This window comes from Chanodichthys erythropterus, chromosome 14 (genome assembly GCF_024489055.1).
Source record: "Chanodichthys erythropterus isolate Z2021 chromosome 14, ASM2448905v1, whole genome shotgun sequence".
In the NCBI taxonomy this organism is placed as follows: domain Eukaryota; kingdom Metazoa; phylum Chordata; class Actinopteri; order Cypriniformes; family Xenocyprididae; genus Chanodichthys; species Chanodichthys erythropterus.
The window spans coordinates 39,420,504-39,437,346 of record NC_090234.1 but is presented as its reverse complement, the minus strand read 5'-3'; the positions used below and the strand labels follow the sequence as shown (position 1 = coordinate 39,437,346).

Here is a 16,843-nt window from a genome sequence, read left to right as displayed (position 1 = left end):
TCGACAGCCGACGGCCAAGTAGCACGTCCGTTCTGCGCCTGCGTAAGATGAAATGCCTTGCCATACCAGCAGGTGGCAGTAGCTGAACAGAATCATCAGATGGCCTGATGGACCAATGAGCTCCGACGCCGATTCAACATGTCGAATCAGCCGAAAAAAATCCAATGAGGACCAACTTCAGCTGACGATGCGGAATATACTTAGAAAACTTAGTCGGCCGACAAACAAAAACTGCCAGACGGCTGACTGCCGGCTTGGTGTGTTCCTGCCTTCAGGAAGAAGTTACAACTTTTAGAATGCAACTGGACATTTCTGAATGGTTAGTGGATAAATTTATGTAGTCTGTGGAGTTGATTCAACTCATCGACGTGCATGTGCCGTCATGTTAATCTTTTGTGCAAATCCAGTGTTGAATTGACCCTCATTTTTGAAGCAGTCTGGCGTAAAATGACGCCATGGTAACAACACTCTACTACAACAACTCTTCCTCTTCTCTAAATCAGCCCAACATGGCCTCACCCCCTTTATTGCATGTTCTCGGGGACAGGCTTTATGTAAATTTTAGGGTTTGTGATGTCACCAACCCAGGAAGAAGCTTCTTGTAGTCTCTACTAGTAGTCCTTAAAAAGTGATTTCTTTAAAAGAAAATATCTCCCTTTGCTTTGAACCATGAGCGTCATAACTTTGCAGTTTATTTGTTTATGCTCAAATAGCAACATTACACACTAACTAAAGTTAAAGCTGCAGTCCGCAACTTTTTTTGGTTAAAAATTATCCAAAATCAACTTTTGAGCGAGTACATAACCAGCCAGTGTTCAAAACTATCTAATTATCTTGTCTCGATTGACAACAGTAAGCTTGTAATAATGTTTTATAATAAGAGCGACATGGTGGATTTCCACAGGAAATTCGAGCGTGCAGCAGTTCCTCTGTGCGTCATTACGTCACGTCCGTAAACAGAAAGGAAGGAATACAGGCTAGCCAGTTTTATCATGTGAGGATGCTGCCGGTAGCGGCACATTTATAGCCTTTTCTCACAGCAGCCGAAATAATTAAACTTATCATTTTGATGGCGGATTGTAATCCAGAAAGATCCAAATAACAATCATCAGTGACAACTGGAGATTCAACTGTAGTCAAAAAGCAAAAGACTTTGGTCTGTGGAGTGGCTATAGAAATTGAAATCTACAGGTAACGTTAATACACACTAAATACACAGTCACGCAGTGCTGATGTTGTTAACATTAACAATTTGAGAACAATATAACAGTAATAATAAATTGCACGGTTTGGCATGATCCGAGCTAAGCGATCATTAGGTTTAATCTTCATTGGTGGTGAGATTTATTGTAGGCCTAATGCTTTTTTCCATGTTACTTGTTCAGATGATATTTTCCAGTGAAAATTCGTATATTGGTCATACTTTCAAGACATGGAATCTGTGATTCTGAAATTCAGTATCCACATGGTGCGGTGACTGACAGCAAGATTAATCCGCGCTGGCGAGCTGTGCCGATGCGCAACGCACGCACAGATAACTGTCCCGCATATGACTGCAATTGCAGGTTTTAAACAAGAGATGGCGACAAAGAGGAAAAAAAAAAAAAAAAAAAAAAAAAAAAAAAAAAAAACGCAGACTGCAGCTTTAAAAAAGGGAAATCATAATCAAGGACCCCTTTAAAACAGTCATGCTGCTTAATATTTTGGTGGAAACCATTTTTTTTTTTTTCAGGATTATTTGATGGGCAGAAAGTACAAAAGAACAGCAGTTATTTGAAACAGAAATATTTTGTAACATTATAAATGCCTTTACTGTCATTTTGATCAATTTAATGTATCACTGCTGAATGAAAGTATACAATTTTGTTTAAAAAAAAAACAAATGACTTACTGATCGCAAACCTTTGAACAGTAGTGTATGTTGCCGCAAATTTTGGGTCACCTATAGTATTCCTGTTTGTCCTTTAGTCTCTTGCTTTGGGTTTGATTATCAGATTTTTTTTTACTATTTTACTTTTTACTATTACTATTAAGTGTGCTTCACTTACCTCACTTACAGTTTCAGCTACTGCCTCTGCTTCTGTAACAACTGCCTGTTCTGTGGCCTGCAAAAAGGAAAGACCGGGAGATAAAGAAGAAGAGGGCCAATATAGTTTGAGGAATAAAAAGGTAGAAATACCAAGAGAGAGCCAAGAATTGAAAGAGAGAACAAAAAGATGCAAATCACACAGCTATCCTCGTAACATATTAAGCCTAGTTATAGCAGTTACTACTACTACAACAACTACTACTACTACTAATGCTACTAGCGCTGCTACCAGCATTCTCCCAATTGCCATGCTAAGCATCTTCTTGCTCCCATCCAGTGATGCCTACAGCAACAGGACCTCAGTATAGCGCAGCTCAGCTCCTGTCAGCTAGCTCTATGAGATTTGTACCTGAGCCCCATCATCGTCCCACCCCTGGGCCTGCGGGGTAGAATCATTGTCATTCCCCTGCACAAGCTGAGAGCCCTCATCATCATCATCCCAGGTGGGGATTGCGGCCGGAGCATGCACAGGTTGGCTACCATCATCATCATCCCAGGTAGCCTGGGTACCATCATCGCCCCAGCCAGAGTGCACAGGCTGGGTACCATCATCGTCCCATGTCTGTGGCACCTCAGCTTCCTTCTCTGTTTGCTACATGTGGCAGGGGGGTGGGCAAGTAGGGCAGTGAGGGGAATGGTGGGAAGGGGGCATGTGGGAGCCGGGAAAAGCATGACCAGAGTGGAGAAAGAATGAGGAGCCAGAGAGAGTGTAAAACAGCATGATGTGGGTCGTGCAACATTAATATCATGGACAGTTACTGGTGCTAAAGCAGGACAGACAGACATTTAAAACTTTTTATGCAGGAAAGCTTTGCAGTGAAAGGAAATTTAATGGAATAGCCGTTTTGCAACTGTTTGACAAAGGCAGATTAATTTCCCTTACCATTAAATATATTGAATGACACAGCTTTCAGAATTAGCTAAATAATTGGAAATTGCTTAATAATCTGTCTGAATTAAAAGGAAAGCTAATATATGCTGGTATACACTACAACTTTGAGAAACAATCAAAAGCACACTCACCTCCCATGGATCCCAATTCTGTCAAAATGCACACACACACACACACACACACACACACACACACACACACACACACACACACACACACACACACACACACAGATAAAGAAAAATTAATTAAAGATTTGTCCATTTGACTAAGAGGCATTTACACTGACTTTTCATTGCAGACATATACTTACATACATACAAATACATTATAATGCATAAAATAAACATACTTTAAGTCAGGATTATAGTACTCATATCTGGACAAGACCATATTTTTAGGAGCTTTTGGACTTGAATAAGCTGGTCTTGACTATGATCTTTGATTCTGAGTCCGGTCTTTTCTGTAGTCGAGTACAACAACACTGCTATAAGTTACATCTACTAGCACAAATTCTTTTAATTCTGACAGACCTGTGCGGCTGGGGTGGTGGCGGCCTGAAGTGAGTCCAGATCCATATCCAGCAGATTAGCAGTGGCTGGAGCTTCATACTGCAGTGGTGTAAAGTATTTGAGTAAATGTAATTAGTTACTATAGTTAAGTATCTTTTTGGATACTTTGTAGTTTGACAAAGATATTAGCAACTTTTATTCTCCACTTGACTACATTTTTGAATAAGTATATACTCTTTACTCCAATATATTTGTAATGAGTAATGCAGTTACATTTTGCACAGCACTACGTAGCCCCGGACATGACATGCAGAAAAAAAAATAAAAATAAAAAAATAGTACGCTAAATTGTGCGTACGTTTTAGTAAATCGAGGGAAAGAATACATTTATCTTGCATGTCAATTGTGCGGGGCTCCATATGGCACCTAACTTTTTCTGCAGCAGTTTATTTCTGCTACAAAGAAGCAATATCGCCATCTATAGGGCATTTAAGGTACTGTGCGTTTTGCCCTTGTTCACCAAATTTTATCAACATGGCTACGTTATGCGAATGCGAGTGCATTAGCAGGTAGCTCTGAATCACAGGTGCTTCATATATGAGATGAGGACATGGATACAGTCGAAACCAGTCCAGTGTAAGTAGGTCTATTTAATTTTAAATCAACATTATTTTATTATCCGTTATAGAGAAGATAACTTTTTAAAGGATATTGGTTTACTTGTGCTCTTTTTGAGCACTTGAGCTTAACTGAGACTTGAGTTTTTGTAGACATTTAAAGGGTTAGTTCACCCAAAAATGAAAATTCTGTCATTAATTACTCACCCTCATATCGTTCCACACCCGTAAGGCCTTCATTTTTCTTCGGAACTCAAATTAAGATAATTTTGATGAAATCCTAGGGGTATGACTTGTCCATAGACAGCAATTTAACCACCACTTTCAAGCTCCAGAAAGGTATTAAAGACATCATTAAAATAATCCATGTGACTACAGTGGTTCAACCTTAACTTTACGAAGTGACGAGAATACTTTTACATCCAAATGTCGGCTCAGTATTGGCCAAAGCTGATCATGTGAGCAGCCTGACGCATGCGTGTGATGCTGATGCAGGAGCTGGCCAATAATAGGTTGTTTGCACATGACGTCACAGCAGCAGAGCGAATGAGTCTGGAGGGCAGAGAGTGATCTTTCTATATAGGAATCCGATCAAAAACTCAAATGTTTTGCATCGTTTATGGTTGCTCAAATCAATAAAATCGAGAACCCAGAAAGTGTTTATATCGTTTACATAACTTTACATACCGTTTTTTATAACTTATATCGTTTTAAAAGTTGTCGCTTTAATAGTGTTTTGCATCTGCTGATACTGAAATGAATATGGATACCTGCTTACCTTATTTGTTTTTGACTTGGTTAAATATCCACATTCTTCATGGTATCGTTTCCAGGGAAGAGAAGCTATTTTATCCCACTGAATGATAATTTGGTGTTTTCACTTCAGTTTTGTAGTGTTGATCTGGTTACCATGAGAACAGTGTCACGTGCCGCTGCTTCAGCAATCATATGGTAGAAAATGTTCAAATAAATAAATGTTTAACAAGCTGACAGAAGTCGATTCAACAACAAAGACAACACTTTCAAAAACACTCAGCTATATGTGATTATTTTATTGAGTGATAGGGAGTGGGTTGACATGATTAGATTTGATATATGGCGTCTTCCCGTCACCTCCTCAACCAGCTTCCCTTAGTGTGTTTTTACATGTATAAAAGGCAACATTACACGTCCAGTTTTTTCTTTGAACAATGACCTGAGCTCCTGTTGCAATTCTCGATTCAGCATAAATGACCTACGATGGCAACATTTTTCACAATCGCGACAGAAAATCAAAAATACTGCCCTAACTTCACTAGCAGAAAGGCAGAGCGATATCAACAAACCCAGATTAGAACTGAACACGGCGTGACGGCAGCTTCACATTCTCTATATCTGCCTCCTCAATGGCACGAAAGTCTTTCAATTCATAACATAAGGATCACGTCCAGCATATGTTGTGATTTTCTGTTTATACCTTTCTAAACCAGCACAGAAACCACCATTCCACCATTCCCTACCATTCTAATTTTCACTGCTTGCCCTCCACCGGTTTTTCGCGCGTCACCAGAACCACGTGATTGCAAACAACCTATGAGCCGATGTTCTGACGTAGAACATGGAGGAACTGGATGTAAACAATGTATAAGAATGACACAGAAGAGAAGATATTGTTGAATAAAGTCATTATTTTTGTTTTGTTTTTGCGCACAAAAAGTATTCTCATCACTTCATAAAATTAAGGTTGAACCACTGCAGTCACGCCAACTGTTTTAATGATGTCTTTAGTACCTTTTGGGGCCTCGAAAGCATTGATTGCTGTCTATGGACGAGTCATATACCTCTCAGATTTCATCAAAAATATCTTAATCTGTGTTTTGAAGATGAATGAAGGTCTTACGGGTTTGGAACGACATGAGGGTGAGTAATAAATGACAGAAAATTTTATTTTTGGGTGAACCAACCCTTTAAGAGGCTGTTGTGTCAACCTTGATTTATTGCTATATCGAGGTGCTCAGTTTTATTTTGATTTTAGAAAATAAATGTGAATCCTCACAAATCACAAAACTGGCATGCCTCTTAGGTGCTGGGGACTAATGCATCTTTGCATTGTAAAATAATTTTCATTTTATCAACCATGGTGGATCAACACTTCCAATTTTCCCTAAAGTCTTCAAAGTGGAGCCAAACATCAAGCAGGTTATGAGCTGGAAACTTTTAAATAAACACCTGATAAGTGTCCTGCTGTTGCCCATTTTTTATATCATCAAATTCTTTGAATTTAGCAATTCCTGTAATTTCACCTCAAATTCAACATCCTGCAATTCAAATTCCAACTCATGAATTAACAGGGAATGTTCACATGATATCATCATGTGTAGATTACAAAAGAAGAAATGAATGCTGACCTGTGTTGGCGAAGTGACACTGATGTTTGGAGTGGCAGCCTCACCAAATAGATTGATGATGCTCTCCTGTTTCATATCCTTTGATGGAGTAACTTTAGGAGGTGGAGGGACAGCTGGCTTTAGCTGGAAATGCACATAAATAAGAAAACATGTTTCTGCACTGCAGACCAGTGTCACTGATGCTAATGAGAATCACTGCAGTATTGTTTACAGGTGTCAGAAAAATTATTGTACACTGCAAATACAAAGCCATGATTATTTCTAAAATGCATAAATTACCTTAGACGGAGATTTGGGAATGGCTGGCGGTCCTCCTGGGCTCAAAGTGTGATTGGCATCTTGTGTTTTTTCACTGGAGCATAAAGTACAGATAATAAAATACAGTATCATGGCTATGATGAGCCCCTCTGAGACATGCTTTCATTAGGCTCAATCCAAGGACCAGTGCTTCACACTACAAGCCCTAGCCTTAGATGACCAGTGTGACCAAAAGTCTATCTGGGATACTTCCACGCCAGAACTGCCATACTGTAACTACACTGGAGGATAGTATCAGTTGTAACAGTTATTCATGCAGACTGAGACGCAGTTGCTTCCTGTGCAAAATCATTCTGCTCATGCAGTGAACTTAAATGCACTGTGAAGGCATCATCTAAAACACATAGTTGCAGAATGCAAAACTGCTGCTGGAAATGGCTACACTTGAGGGCACGCAAAAAGCTTCAGTAAGACGAAATGCAGAGACGCACACATACACACACACACACACACGCATACACACGAACAAACCCTCAAACACACAGTACTACAGGGCTACCGCTGTTACCTCTTCTGGGCTGTTGATGTCCTCACCCCTTGGCTACCTGTTTTTCTGTGAGAGTGGTGTTGGGGTTTGTTCATTTATTTAATTTCATGTACACTGTATAGAGTGTAATCATACCAATACTAATTATTGCCACTGTTTTGATGCAAAATGGATAAAAATGTACCATCAAGGTTAAAAAAAAATGAAACTTTATGTATGTCACATTATATACATTTGACTGACCTGGACATATCTTGATTTTCTAATTTCTCCAGTGTATCATTCAGATTCTGATTAATCTGTAAGAAAAAAATATGAAATGGAAAATAAACATCTTTTGAAATGTAGTTTTTGCTTTATATTTTACTATCAGCATTTATATTATATTATATTATATTATATTATATTATATTATATTATATTATATTATATATTATATTATATTATATTATATTATATTATATTATATTATATTATATTATATATGTGTGTGTGTGTGTGTGTGTGTGTTACAAATGTTACAAAAGATTTCCATTTCCAATAAATGCTCTTTTGAACATCATAGAATACTGAAGAAAATGTGTTGTGTTCTCCAAAAAAATATTAATTTTCAACATTGATAATAATAAGATATTGATAATAATAAGAAGTGTTTCTTGAGCAGCAAATCAGATATTAAAATGATTTCTGGAGGATCATGTGACACTGAATACTGGAGTAATGATGCTGAAAATTCAGTTTCATCATCACAGGAATAAATTACATTTTATACATCAAATATATTAAAATAGAATATAAGTTATATGCAAAACAAAACCATAATGATTTGTCACTTAATGTTGTTGCACTGGATTCCTTACTTTTCCCATTTCTCTGTGAAACTTCTCCTCCAGACCAGCCACGCTCTGGAATGTATTCACGTAAAAGCCAACACGACTGGAAGAGAGCAGACACAATTTCAGCCCCCATACGATGACAATAAATCTCAGTCTAAGATGGTATGCCCGCCCATGGACCATTTACGACCAATCTGGTGCGTATTGCACACATAAATGTCAAGAGCCAATCAGATTGTCAGGTTTCTACATAATTTCCATGAAGCAGGGCGTACATAGCAGATTGCAGATAGAGGTTCATAGCAGGTTCATAACATTTCACCGTTTTTCAAACAATTTCCTGCCAATTCGTATCACGTGAAGAAGTGTAACCAATAGAAGATCGTTACGTCACGCGTGACCTGGTGGTTGAATTCAAAGAATGCACATTTTTTGCAGTAAAGTGGAGTAGATTGCAAATTTTTGCTTTTTGGATTTATTATTATTTATTGGATTTATTATTTTATGTTTATTAGAATGGGGTGTGTATTATCTCATATCACGACCGTTTAAGTGTCTGTAGAAATTTTGTCTGCTTATTTCATGCATTCTGACTTATTTACACAGTTAAAGAGTTGGATTCTCATGCTAAACATGGCCAAAGTTTCAAAAAATGAGTTGGGCGTGTAACAGTATTTCTGTGCCAAAAATACTCTTCTGATTGCTCACAAACTTCGGACAGTTTTTTTTTCAAGCATGGCTCTTTATTATGTAATAAAGGGCAGAATTCCTTGTACGGGCACTTCTCCTGGAAGAGCACACGTGCACACATTGACCAGAGCGAGAGAGCAAGAGCACGCCCATCAACGCGCTTTGTTTGGCTTTACGGAAGTTGTCGGCAGCACTGCACAGGACTTGCTCGAGAAAGATCTGTCACTACGAAACAACAATGTCATCACAGAAGTGTGTTTCTGGTTGTGAGGGAAAGATAATCTTGCTTCCTAAAGAACCCAGCGTTAAGTGGAGCTGAGAGATTTGTGCTCACACATTACTGTACATTGATTCACTCTCAATATTTGTCATTAAAATAACCATTGAAACCGCCTTAAATTAACTATCAAAATAAGGATAAAGTTGTGTCTGATAGTTATAATCAATTTTTTATTGGTTAAAATTAACAGAGAATATCTGTTGTTTTTCCATGGCTGCTCGAGCCCTCAGGATCGCTGCTTATGGTTTTATAAACAAGGCACAGTTGGACGTTGAATTTACAGACCGTTTGAAACTGAAAGACGGAGCGGTCACAGCAATAATGATCCCGGTTATGAGTCGGAACCGCAGATGGAGAGTAAAACTGCATCAAATGTCTGTTCTGTTGGCAGGCAGTGCGTAAGTGCATATAATGTAAACAACACGAACGTAGTGAATTCATAAATTCATTATTCATCATATACGCCATATTCATTATAGTGATTCAAAAGTTATCCAGGGATAATGCGATGGTGTATTGTGTGTGTTTAAATACATTTGTTTAGCTGACCATTGATTGCTTGCAGATGATCGCTACACAAAAACTGAGCTCATCACTCTTCAGCTCCGCTCACACGGCACGCCTCCAGGAGCTCGGCTGTTTTCGGAAAGACTTGGTATAGTGTATCTATCTTTTATAAATCTGATAAAACTAAAGACTGTTCGGAGATATGAAGGATGCACTACTACTCTATAGGTACTCAAAATTAACATGAGATTGGCAGAAACTGTGTGTTATGTATCCTGTAAAGTCATTGCTTAAACTGCAATGTGAAGCATAAATGCCAGTAGTCAAACGTTTGTGACACAGAGAAGATCTGTGAGAGTAAAACAGTAATAAATCCACACCTGTTCCACAGAGATGGCAGTTCCTCCTGCAAATCTATATTAATCTCTTCAAACACCTTCTGTGCCCTCTCCAGCTCTTCCTCTGCCTATAAACACATAAAATTACATTTAAACATGACATGGAGTTCAATAATCTTATTAACCCACAAGGCTTTAGCTGTCGAAATAGATTTAGCTGAGCACAGCTAATCAAACAAGATGAATTTCTCCACGTACCCTGTTTGATTTGTCATTTATTTGGCCCAAAAGTGTATGGAATTTCATTTCATTTTACCTTTATCTAACCAGGCGAGAACAAGATTCTTATCTGTGCTGGCCTGGCAAGATGATATTGAGAGACAGAGAATCAAAATACTGGCTAGCTTTAGTTATAGTGTGTCACCTGACTTCTGGAGAGGCTGGTTTGAGCCACGTTATGGGCGGACAGGATCCCCTGAGCCCAACCTGGGGCGGCCCTCTCCAGCAAGGAAGCTGGCTATATACAGAAGTAGTGAGAAAAATCAAACATAAATGAAAAATACATCTCACTACATATGCACTTACTGAAGAAACATTAAAATGAAACATGGCTACAAGAAACCAAATGACATTAGAAAATTAATAGATCTTGGATCATCTTGTTAAAAATATCAGTGTGCAGTTTTTTAACATTTGTAATATCCAAATGTGAGCAGCCAAACAATAATAAAGGCTTTTTATCTTTTGTACCAGAATAAGTGCCTTGGATTTTTTTTTTTTTTTTGCTATTAAAACATACTAAGGAACACTGAGGACAGTACCTTGGTAATCTTAATCCCCTCCTTTTTCTTGCCTTTGTTTACCGCAGCAAAGTTGTGCCGTGCACTGTCAAAGTCCACCAGCTTCCTGTCACGCTTCGCAATACGGGCCTAAAAAGAAAATGTTTACAGATATTAAACAGAAATTCACAGCATGATATCCTAAACCACAACATCATCATGGGATCTTAGTACTTTGATGTCCGGAAACTGGCCCAGGTAAGTGTCCATGGATATAAGTGCGTGATCCACAAGTTTCTGATGGAAGTCCGTCCAAAGGAGGTCTGAATCCTGTTATACACATACAACATCAGACATAAAAGATCAAGACGGTACAAAACCATCTTAAATACATTTTGTTGAACACCCACACACGTTCACACAGACAATTACTGCATCTATAGGGACAACTACAGAGCAGCTGGATCCTTAGTGTTATAAAACTATTTAGGCTACTTATAGTATCACTACTTGTGTGGTTTCTGCTGAAAAACTATATTGCATTTACATGTTTATAAACTAGCTATGAGAATATACAAGGGATATAGTTGGGTCTAAACCTAAAATATGGTGAAATCCCCTTGAATTACCTCCCATCTGTTTCCTCACTCCTAACATTCCTTTCAAAGAAAGCAGAAATCAGGTAAAAAATGGTGGACATGCAAAACAGGTAGAATGGACTACACAAATGTTTGGGGTCAGTATCTTTTTTTAAGAGAACTTGTACTTTTTATTCAGAAAGGATGCATTAAATTGATCCAAACAGTTTAAAATACCAAACCATTCTGGAGGATCATGTGCACCTAATGGTTCAAACATTGTACCCTGAAGGGGGTGCTGTGTATCAGGATGATAATGCACCAATACTCACAGCAAGACTTGTGACAGAATGGTTTGATGAAGATGAAAGTGAAGCAGAACATCTCCCATGGTCTGCAGAGTCACCAGATCTAAATATTACTGAACCACTTTGGGGTATTTTAGAGGGGCAAGTTTCCCCCACCAGCATCACACAGTGACCCGGCCACTGTTCTGGAAGAAGAATGGCTCAAAATCCCTCTGGCCACTGTGAAGGACTTGTATCTGTCATTCTCAAGATGAATTGATGCTGTATTGGCCACAAAAGGAGGCCCTACACCACGCTAATAAATTACTGTGGTCTAAAACCAGGTGTTTCAGTGTCATTGTCCAACCCCTGTATGTTCAAATAAAAGAATAAGTACAACTGTTTTTAACATTGAAATTAGAATGATTTCTGAAGGATCATGTGACACTGTAGACTGGAGTAATGATCCTGAAAATTCAGCTTTGCCAACACAGTAATAAATTACATTTTACAATATATTCATATAGAAAATAGTTATTTTAAATTGTAATAATAATAATAATTCACAAAATTATTATTTTTACTGTATTTTGGATCAAATAAATGCATTGTTGACTTATAAAAAACATTAAAAAATCTTAAGTAATGAAATTTACTGAGAAAAGATGTATTGAAAGCATGGTGAAATGACAGATGGGTCTGAATTAAAACAATGAAATGGAAAGAAGAAAAGCTGTAGTGGATATAGGGCTGTCAAACGATTAATCGCATACAAAATAAAAGTTTGAGTTTGCCTAATATATGTGGGTGTACTGTGTGTAATTATTATGTATATATAAATACAAACACATCCATGTATATATTTGAGAAATATTGAAAATTTTTATATAATTTATATTATATATAAATACATTTTTTGTACATAAATTACATATTTCTCTTAAATGTATACATTAATTTGTGTGTATTTATATATACATATTAATTACACACATTACTCACACATATATTATACAAACTCAAACTTTTATTTTGTATGCGATTCATCGAGAATAATCGTTTGAAGTGGATACTATGTACCATATCTGCCCTCAGTGAAAGTGTTTTATGTCATTCTCCCTCATTATGTTCACTCTTTGCATTAAAGATCTCATGAAATGGCTTGGCAAGTACAATTTTCTGAAAAATAAATTTGAGGCAGGACATCCATTTTTAAATTCCATCTTTATACCTTGCTTACAGCGCACTTCCTGACATGAAATCTTATTTAATGTGTATTAATGAGTAACAAGGGCTCTCCATTTACACCTGAATTACTATAAAAGTGTAAAACACATTTTACAGAAAAGGACTTAAAAGAATAAAACAATAACCTCACAGATGGAGTCCACGTCCTTTCTGCCATACCAGTCATTCTCATACATGTCATCCAGGCACTCGTACAGACGTCTAGAAGATTCATGCATGGCTGTGGAAAACATGAGAAAGAGATCAGCAAACAACCTATTCAATTCATGTTACATTTAAGTATGTAATTTTATCAATTGGTAATCTCACCTTTCACAGCAGCCAAATAGGCCCGAAGGTCTTTCTGCAGTTTGGTACCTTCAACCTATGTGAGCACATGACACAAAACTAGACCAAAGGCATAATACCAAAGAATCCCTAAGCTGCTTTAAATTGAATTTTAAAAAAAATTAAAAAAAGAGCACAGTTAGAAAAACACTCACCAGCTGTTTGTTAAAATTGATCACACCCTCTTCAAATGCCAGATCTTTAGTCTCATCTGCCTTGCCAAGCTTTTGAAGAACCTGAGAGAAGATGATTGTATTATTCACCATTGTCATATATTGCAAAAAACAATTGATAAAGGATTCAGTCTCTTTAAACCCCTCCCTTCCGAGAACCTACTGTGCTCTGATTGGTCAAATTGGTCTGTTGTGATTGGTCTACCGCTTACAGTGCGTGTCGGAAACAAAAAGCCTATAACCATATCTGAATTTCAGCACCGGAGGCTTCCTCTGCACTTGTATACATAGTGATACAAACCGCAACAATGGTGACGCTTTTACCGTATCAGTTTGAGCTTGAGCCCTGAGTGCATGCAAAATGGATTTGCTTTCACAGCACAGAAAACAGCATCTTCTCGACATGTTGACAACACGAACAAAACTCTTCCAGGCCTCAGCTACAACTACAGTGTTTGAGGGCGGGTCAAACTAGATATTGTTCGCAGGTAGCCAATAAAGTCCATAGGCTGGCACTATGCAAATTTGCTACAAACCTACATTGGGTTCATGCAGGAAGACTGGAATTACTGAAGAAAATAAGAAAATGACTGCATTTATCATGCACTTAAATATTTGAAACTTTGCAGACCTTTAACATTCACAAACATCTACTTAATTTAATAAATGTTGTCTAGATATTATAGACACCTTGTCAGTGTCATATCTATTGCTCAAAAATCATGGTTGACTGGAATATATCAGCAAAAATGTACACAAATCTCTCATTTCTTTGTCTCTAAGAAGAAAGCCTTATTCAGTAACAGCTGGTGAGAAGAACCCAAACACCATTCAAGAAGAAATAACTAATCAATAGCCATAAAGCCAAATGGCCTCTTAACCCATTTAATCCCACTGTTAATATTTATAACCGAAATTTACTTTCGAGTTGAAAAGTCATAAAAAAAAAAAAAAACTGTTGGGGGTGTTTTACACAAAACTGTCAAATGTCAGGCGCAATCAAACTGATGAAGGATGATGGGCAGCAGCGCGTGATGCAGCTGCTCATTTACAGTGGTGATTAAAAGTCTGACTCATTTCTGCGAATCGGTTCCTTCGAACAATTCGTTCGAAGAACCCGTTAAAAACGTATTTGCGTCATCACATGGCCCCTGTCATCCGAGCGTAAAACTAAACGCTCTAAAACATTTCAATAAAGCAATATGTAGGCACATATTGCTGTTTGTTACGTTTTCCATATTAAGTTGTATTAATAAAGGCTTTATTGTAATTCATCCGTTCAGATTGTAGTAGTAGCCCTGATTCAACTAATTGAAACTTAAAGTCATATACAAACCAAAATACCAAAATTCACTTATATCACACAGTTCTCGGCTCGTTACAAATCTGACATTTTTGAAGGTGACGGTGCTCAGTGAGATCCGATTCGTGAACGAATCTTTCGGACTTCTTTTGAGAACCAACTCACTGAAAAGATTCTATCCAAAAGAACGATTCGTTTACGAATTGGACATCGGCGCCACGCTCATCTATTGGACGAGTGCAGCTTGGTTAATGCAACGGTTCAGAGGCAATAAATGGGTTGATTTAAGCTTAAAACACACATAGAGAGCTGATCTTTGTGGTATTTAAGCGAATGCACAAATCCTGTTTAAGAGGCGCAGCTTTCTAGTTGTTTCCATAGCAGCTCGACTGCAATGACATAAACAGCGAGCTTGCGCCTTCAAAATTGTGAAATGCATAAATGTATTAAAATATTTATAAATATATAGCAGGCAAATGCATGTACTTTAGAAGGCTATTTGCTAGTCATGGATGAACCTCGGCTCTAACACATTGCCGTTTGATACATCACGTTAGAGGGCGATACACTGACGGCCTAGATGTTTTATGGTGCTGAAAGGTAGATAACACTGATATTTTCTGTATTTAAATATGTATCTTATGATTAAACTGTCTTACCTTTTCTTGAGCCCTGGTAATTTTTTTCTGTACATTGCTTGCTATTTTTCCTGCGGAGACCCCTTTACCCATCGGTAATTCAGCCATTTTTATCCGGATTGTGTTGTTTGCAAGTAACGCGTCAAATGAGCATTTGTTACAATATCTGATTCAACAGAGTGTTATTTCCTTCAATGCAGGTGCATTCAATTCTAGGCCTTATAATAACACTCGCCCCTGGCATAGAATGAACCTGCACAAGCGCACACGACACATACAGATGGTCATTGACCAATGACAATAGCGCAGTCTTAAAGGGACAGTAAACTATTTCTTAATGTCACACCATCGAGGCCTTAACACAAAATTGCATTGTATTTTTCCTGCTTGCTGGATTATTTTACTATTAAATATACAACCGAAATATTTACATTTGAGACCAGGTCTTTATCACATGTTTCTTTCTGAAGGAATCTGTATTAACCACCTGAATTACTGCAAATAGATTCAAAGCTACTACTTCAAGCTATGCTATAAACAATCATAAAAACTGGACTCAATGATTTGCTTCAGTAGTCTATTTAAATCAGTTACATGTGCTTTAAATACATTAAAAAGGAAGAAAAAAAAAAAAGGAAAATAAATGTTTGTGGGTTGTGCATGGGTCAGCCTCATTTGCGGATTGGCATGAGCAGAACTCCATAAACTCCAGAGCTTCTCCACAAAATCTCCATCACATTTCAGCAGATGGTTCTGATTTATTTGTGGTACATAGCCAGCCTCTTGGTGGTTCATGGATCAAGCATTTATTGGAGAACCAGAATTAGGCAGTCCAGGGAACTGGATAGTTTGTGGTGAGACCTCAAAGCACAGACTCAGAGAAAGCTGCAAGTGATGTAATTACTATTTCAAAACCAATAGTGATCGGTTGCAAGCACAACAATGGCAACAAAAGACAAAAAATCCAGTTCACATAGTCAACAATATCTGATTGTTGAGGTTACTTTCTGTTTATTGAAAGTCATTACATCAAATATTTAACATTTTTAGTGTAGCTTCAGAAAAAAATGTTGCTGTATGCCTGTAAAAGATAATACCGCCTTCCCTTCCCTGACCATTTTCTGGAAGTATATAGAATTATACAATTATACACCAGCAGAGGGGGCACGTGTACCTGTTTCAGAGACATTTGCCTAAGGTGACGTTTTAAATTGGTATTTCAACACCGATTGGTTTTGCCCAAGAATGACATTGAAACCGAGCAAATTTATTATTATTATTTATTAATTTATTATATTATTATTATTATTATTATTTTTTTTACTGTAAAGCTGTTCTGGTCGAAGTTGTACATCAAAATGACCTGCAAACGTGCATGTAAACCCCCTTAGCTATAAACAGAGTACATTTAGTGTACTCAATAAAGATTGTACACAACCGTTTAGAAACTTTTCATTGATAAATGAAGGTTTTTGGTACCTTTTTTTCAGTGACTCGAGTGCCCTGTAGCTTTCTATACCCCTTGTGCAGATTTATTTTTTTATGTGTACTATTGCT

The 16,843-nt window shown here is 37.6% G+C and overlaps 1 protein-coding gene across 3 annotated transcripts in view; it reads right to left on the bottom strand.

Annotated features, from left to right (window-relative positions):
* LOC137036114 (myc box-dependent-interacting protein 1) overlaps positions 1 to 16,843 on the bottom strand; it is a 33,756-nt gene that overhangs the window by 3,876 nt on the left and 13,037 nt on the right. For 2 of the 3 annotated variants that reach the window (XM_067410094.1, XM_067410093.1), the window contains 14 exons: positions 13,328 to 13,408; positions 13,155 to 13,209; positions 12,971 to 13,065; positions 10,967 to 11,062; positions 10,775 to 10,882; positions 10,378 to 10,470; positions 9,996 to 10,081; positions 8,163 to 8,238; positions 7,546 to 7,601; positions 6,777 to 6,849; positions 6,498 to 6,620; positions 3,515 to 3,592; positions 3,113 to 3,130; positions 2,049 to 2,105 (listed from right to left, as the gene is read on the bottom strand). In XM_067410094.1, the coding sequence (XP_067266195.1) occupies positions 2,049 to 2,105; positions 3,113 to 3,130; positions 3,515 to 3,592; positions 6,498 to 6,620; positions 6,777 to 6,849; positions 7,546 to 7,601; positions 8,163 to 8,238; positions 9,996 to 10,081; positions 10,378 to 10,470; positions 10,775 to 10,882; positions 10,967 to 11,062; positions 12,971 to 13,063 (957 nt within the window). In that variant the 5' untranslated portion in view covers positions 13,064 to 13,065; positions 13,155 to 13,209; positions 13,328 to 13,408. Of the gene's footprint in view, positions 1 to 2,048; positions 2,106 to 3,112; positions 3,131 to 3,514; positions 3,593 to 6,497; positions 6,621 to 6,776; positions 6,850 to 7,545; positions 7,602 to 8,162; positions 8,239 to 9,995; positions 10,082 to 10,377; positions 10,471 to 10,774; positions 10,883 to 10,966; positions 11,063 to 12,970; positions 13,066 to 13,154; positions 13,210 to 13,327; positions 13,409 to 15,307; positions 15,511 to 16,843 lie in introns of those variants that run through there. The other variant, XM_067410092.1, reaches the window with a different exon arrangement.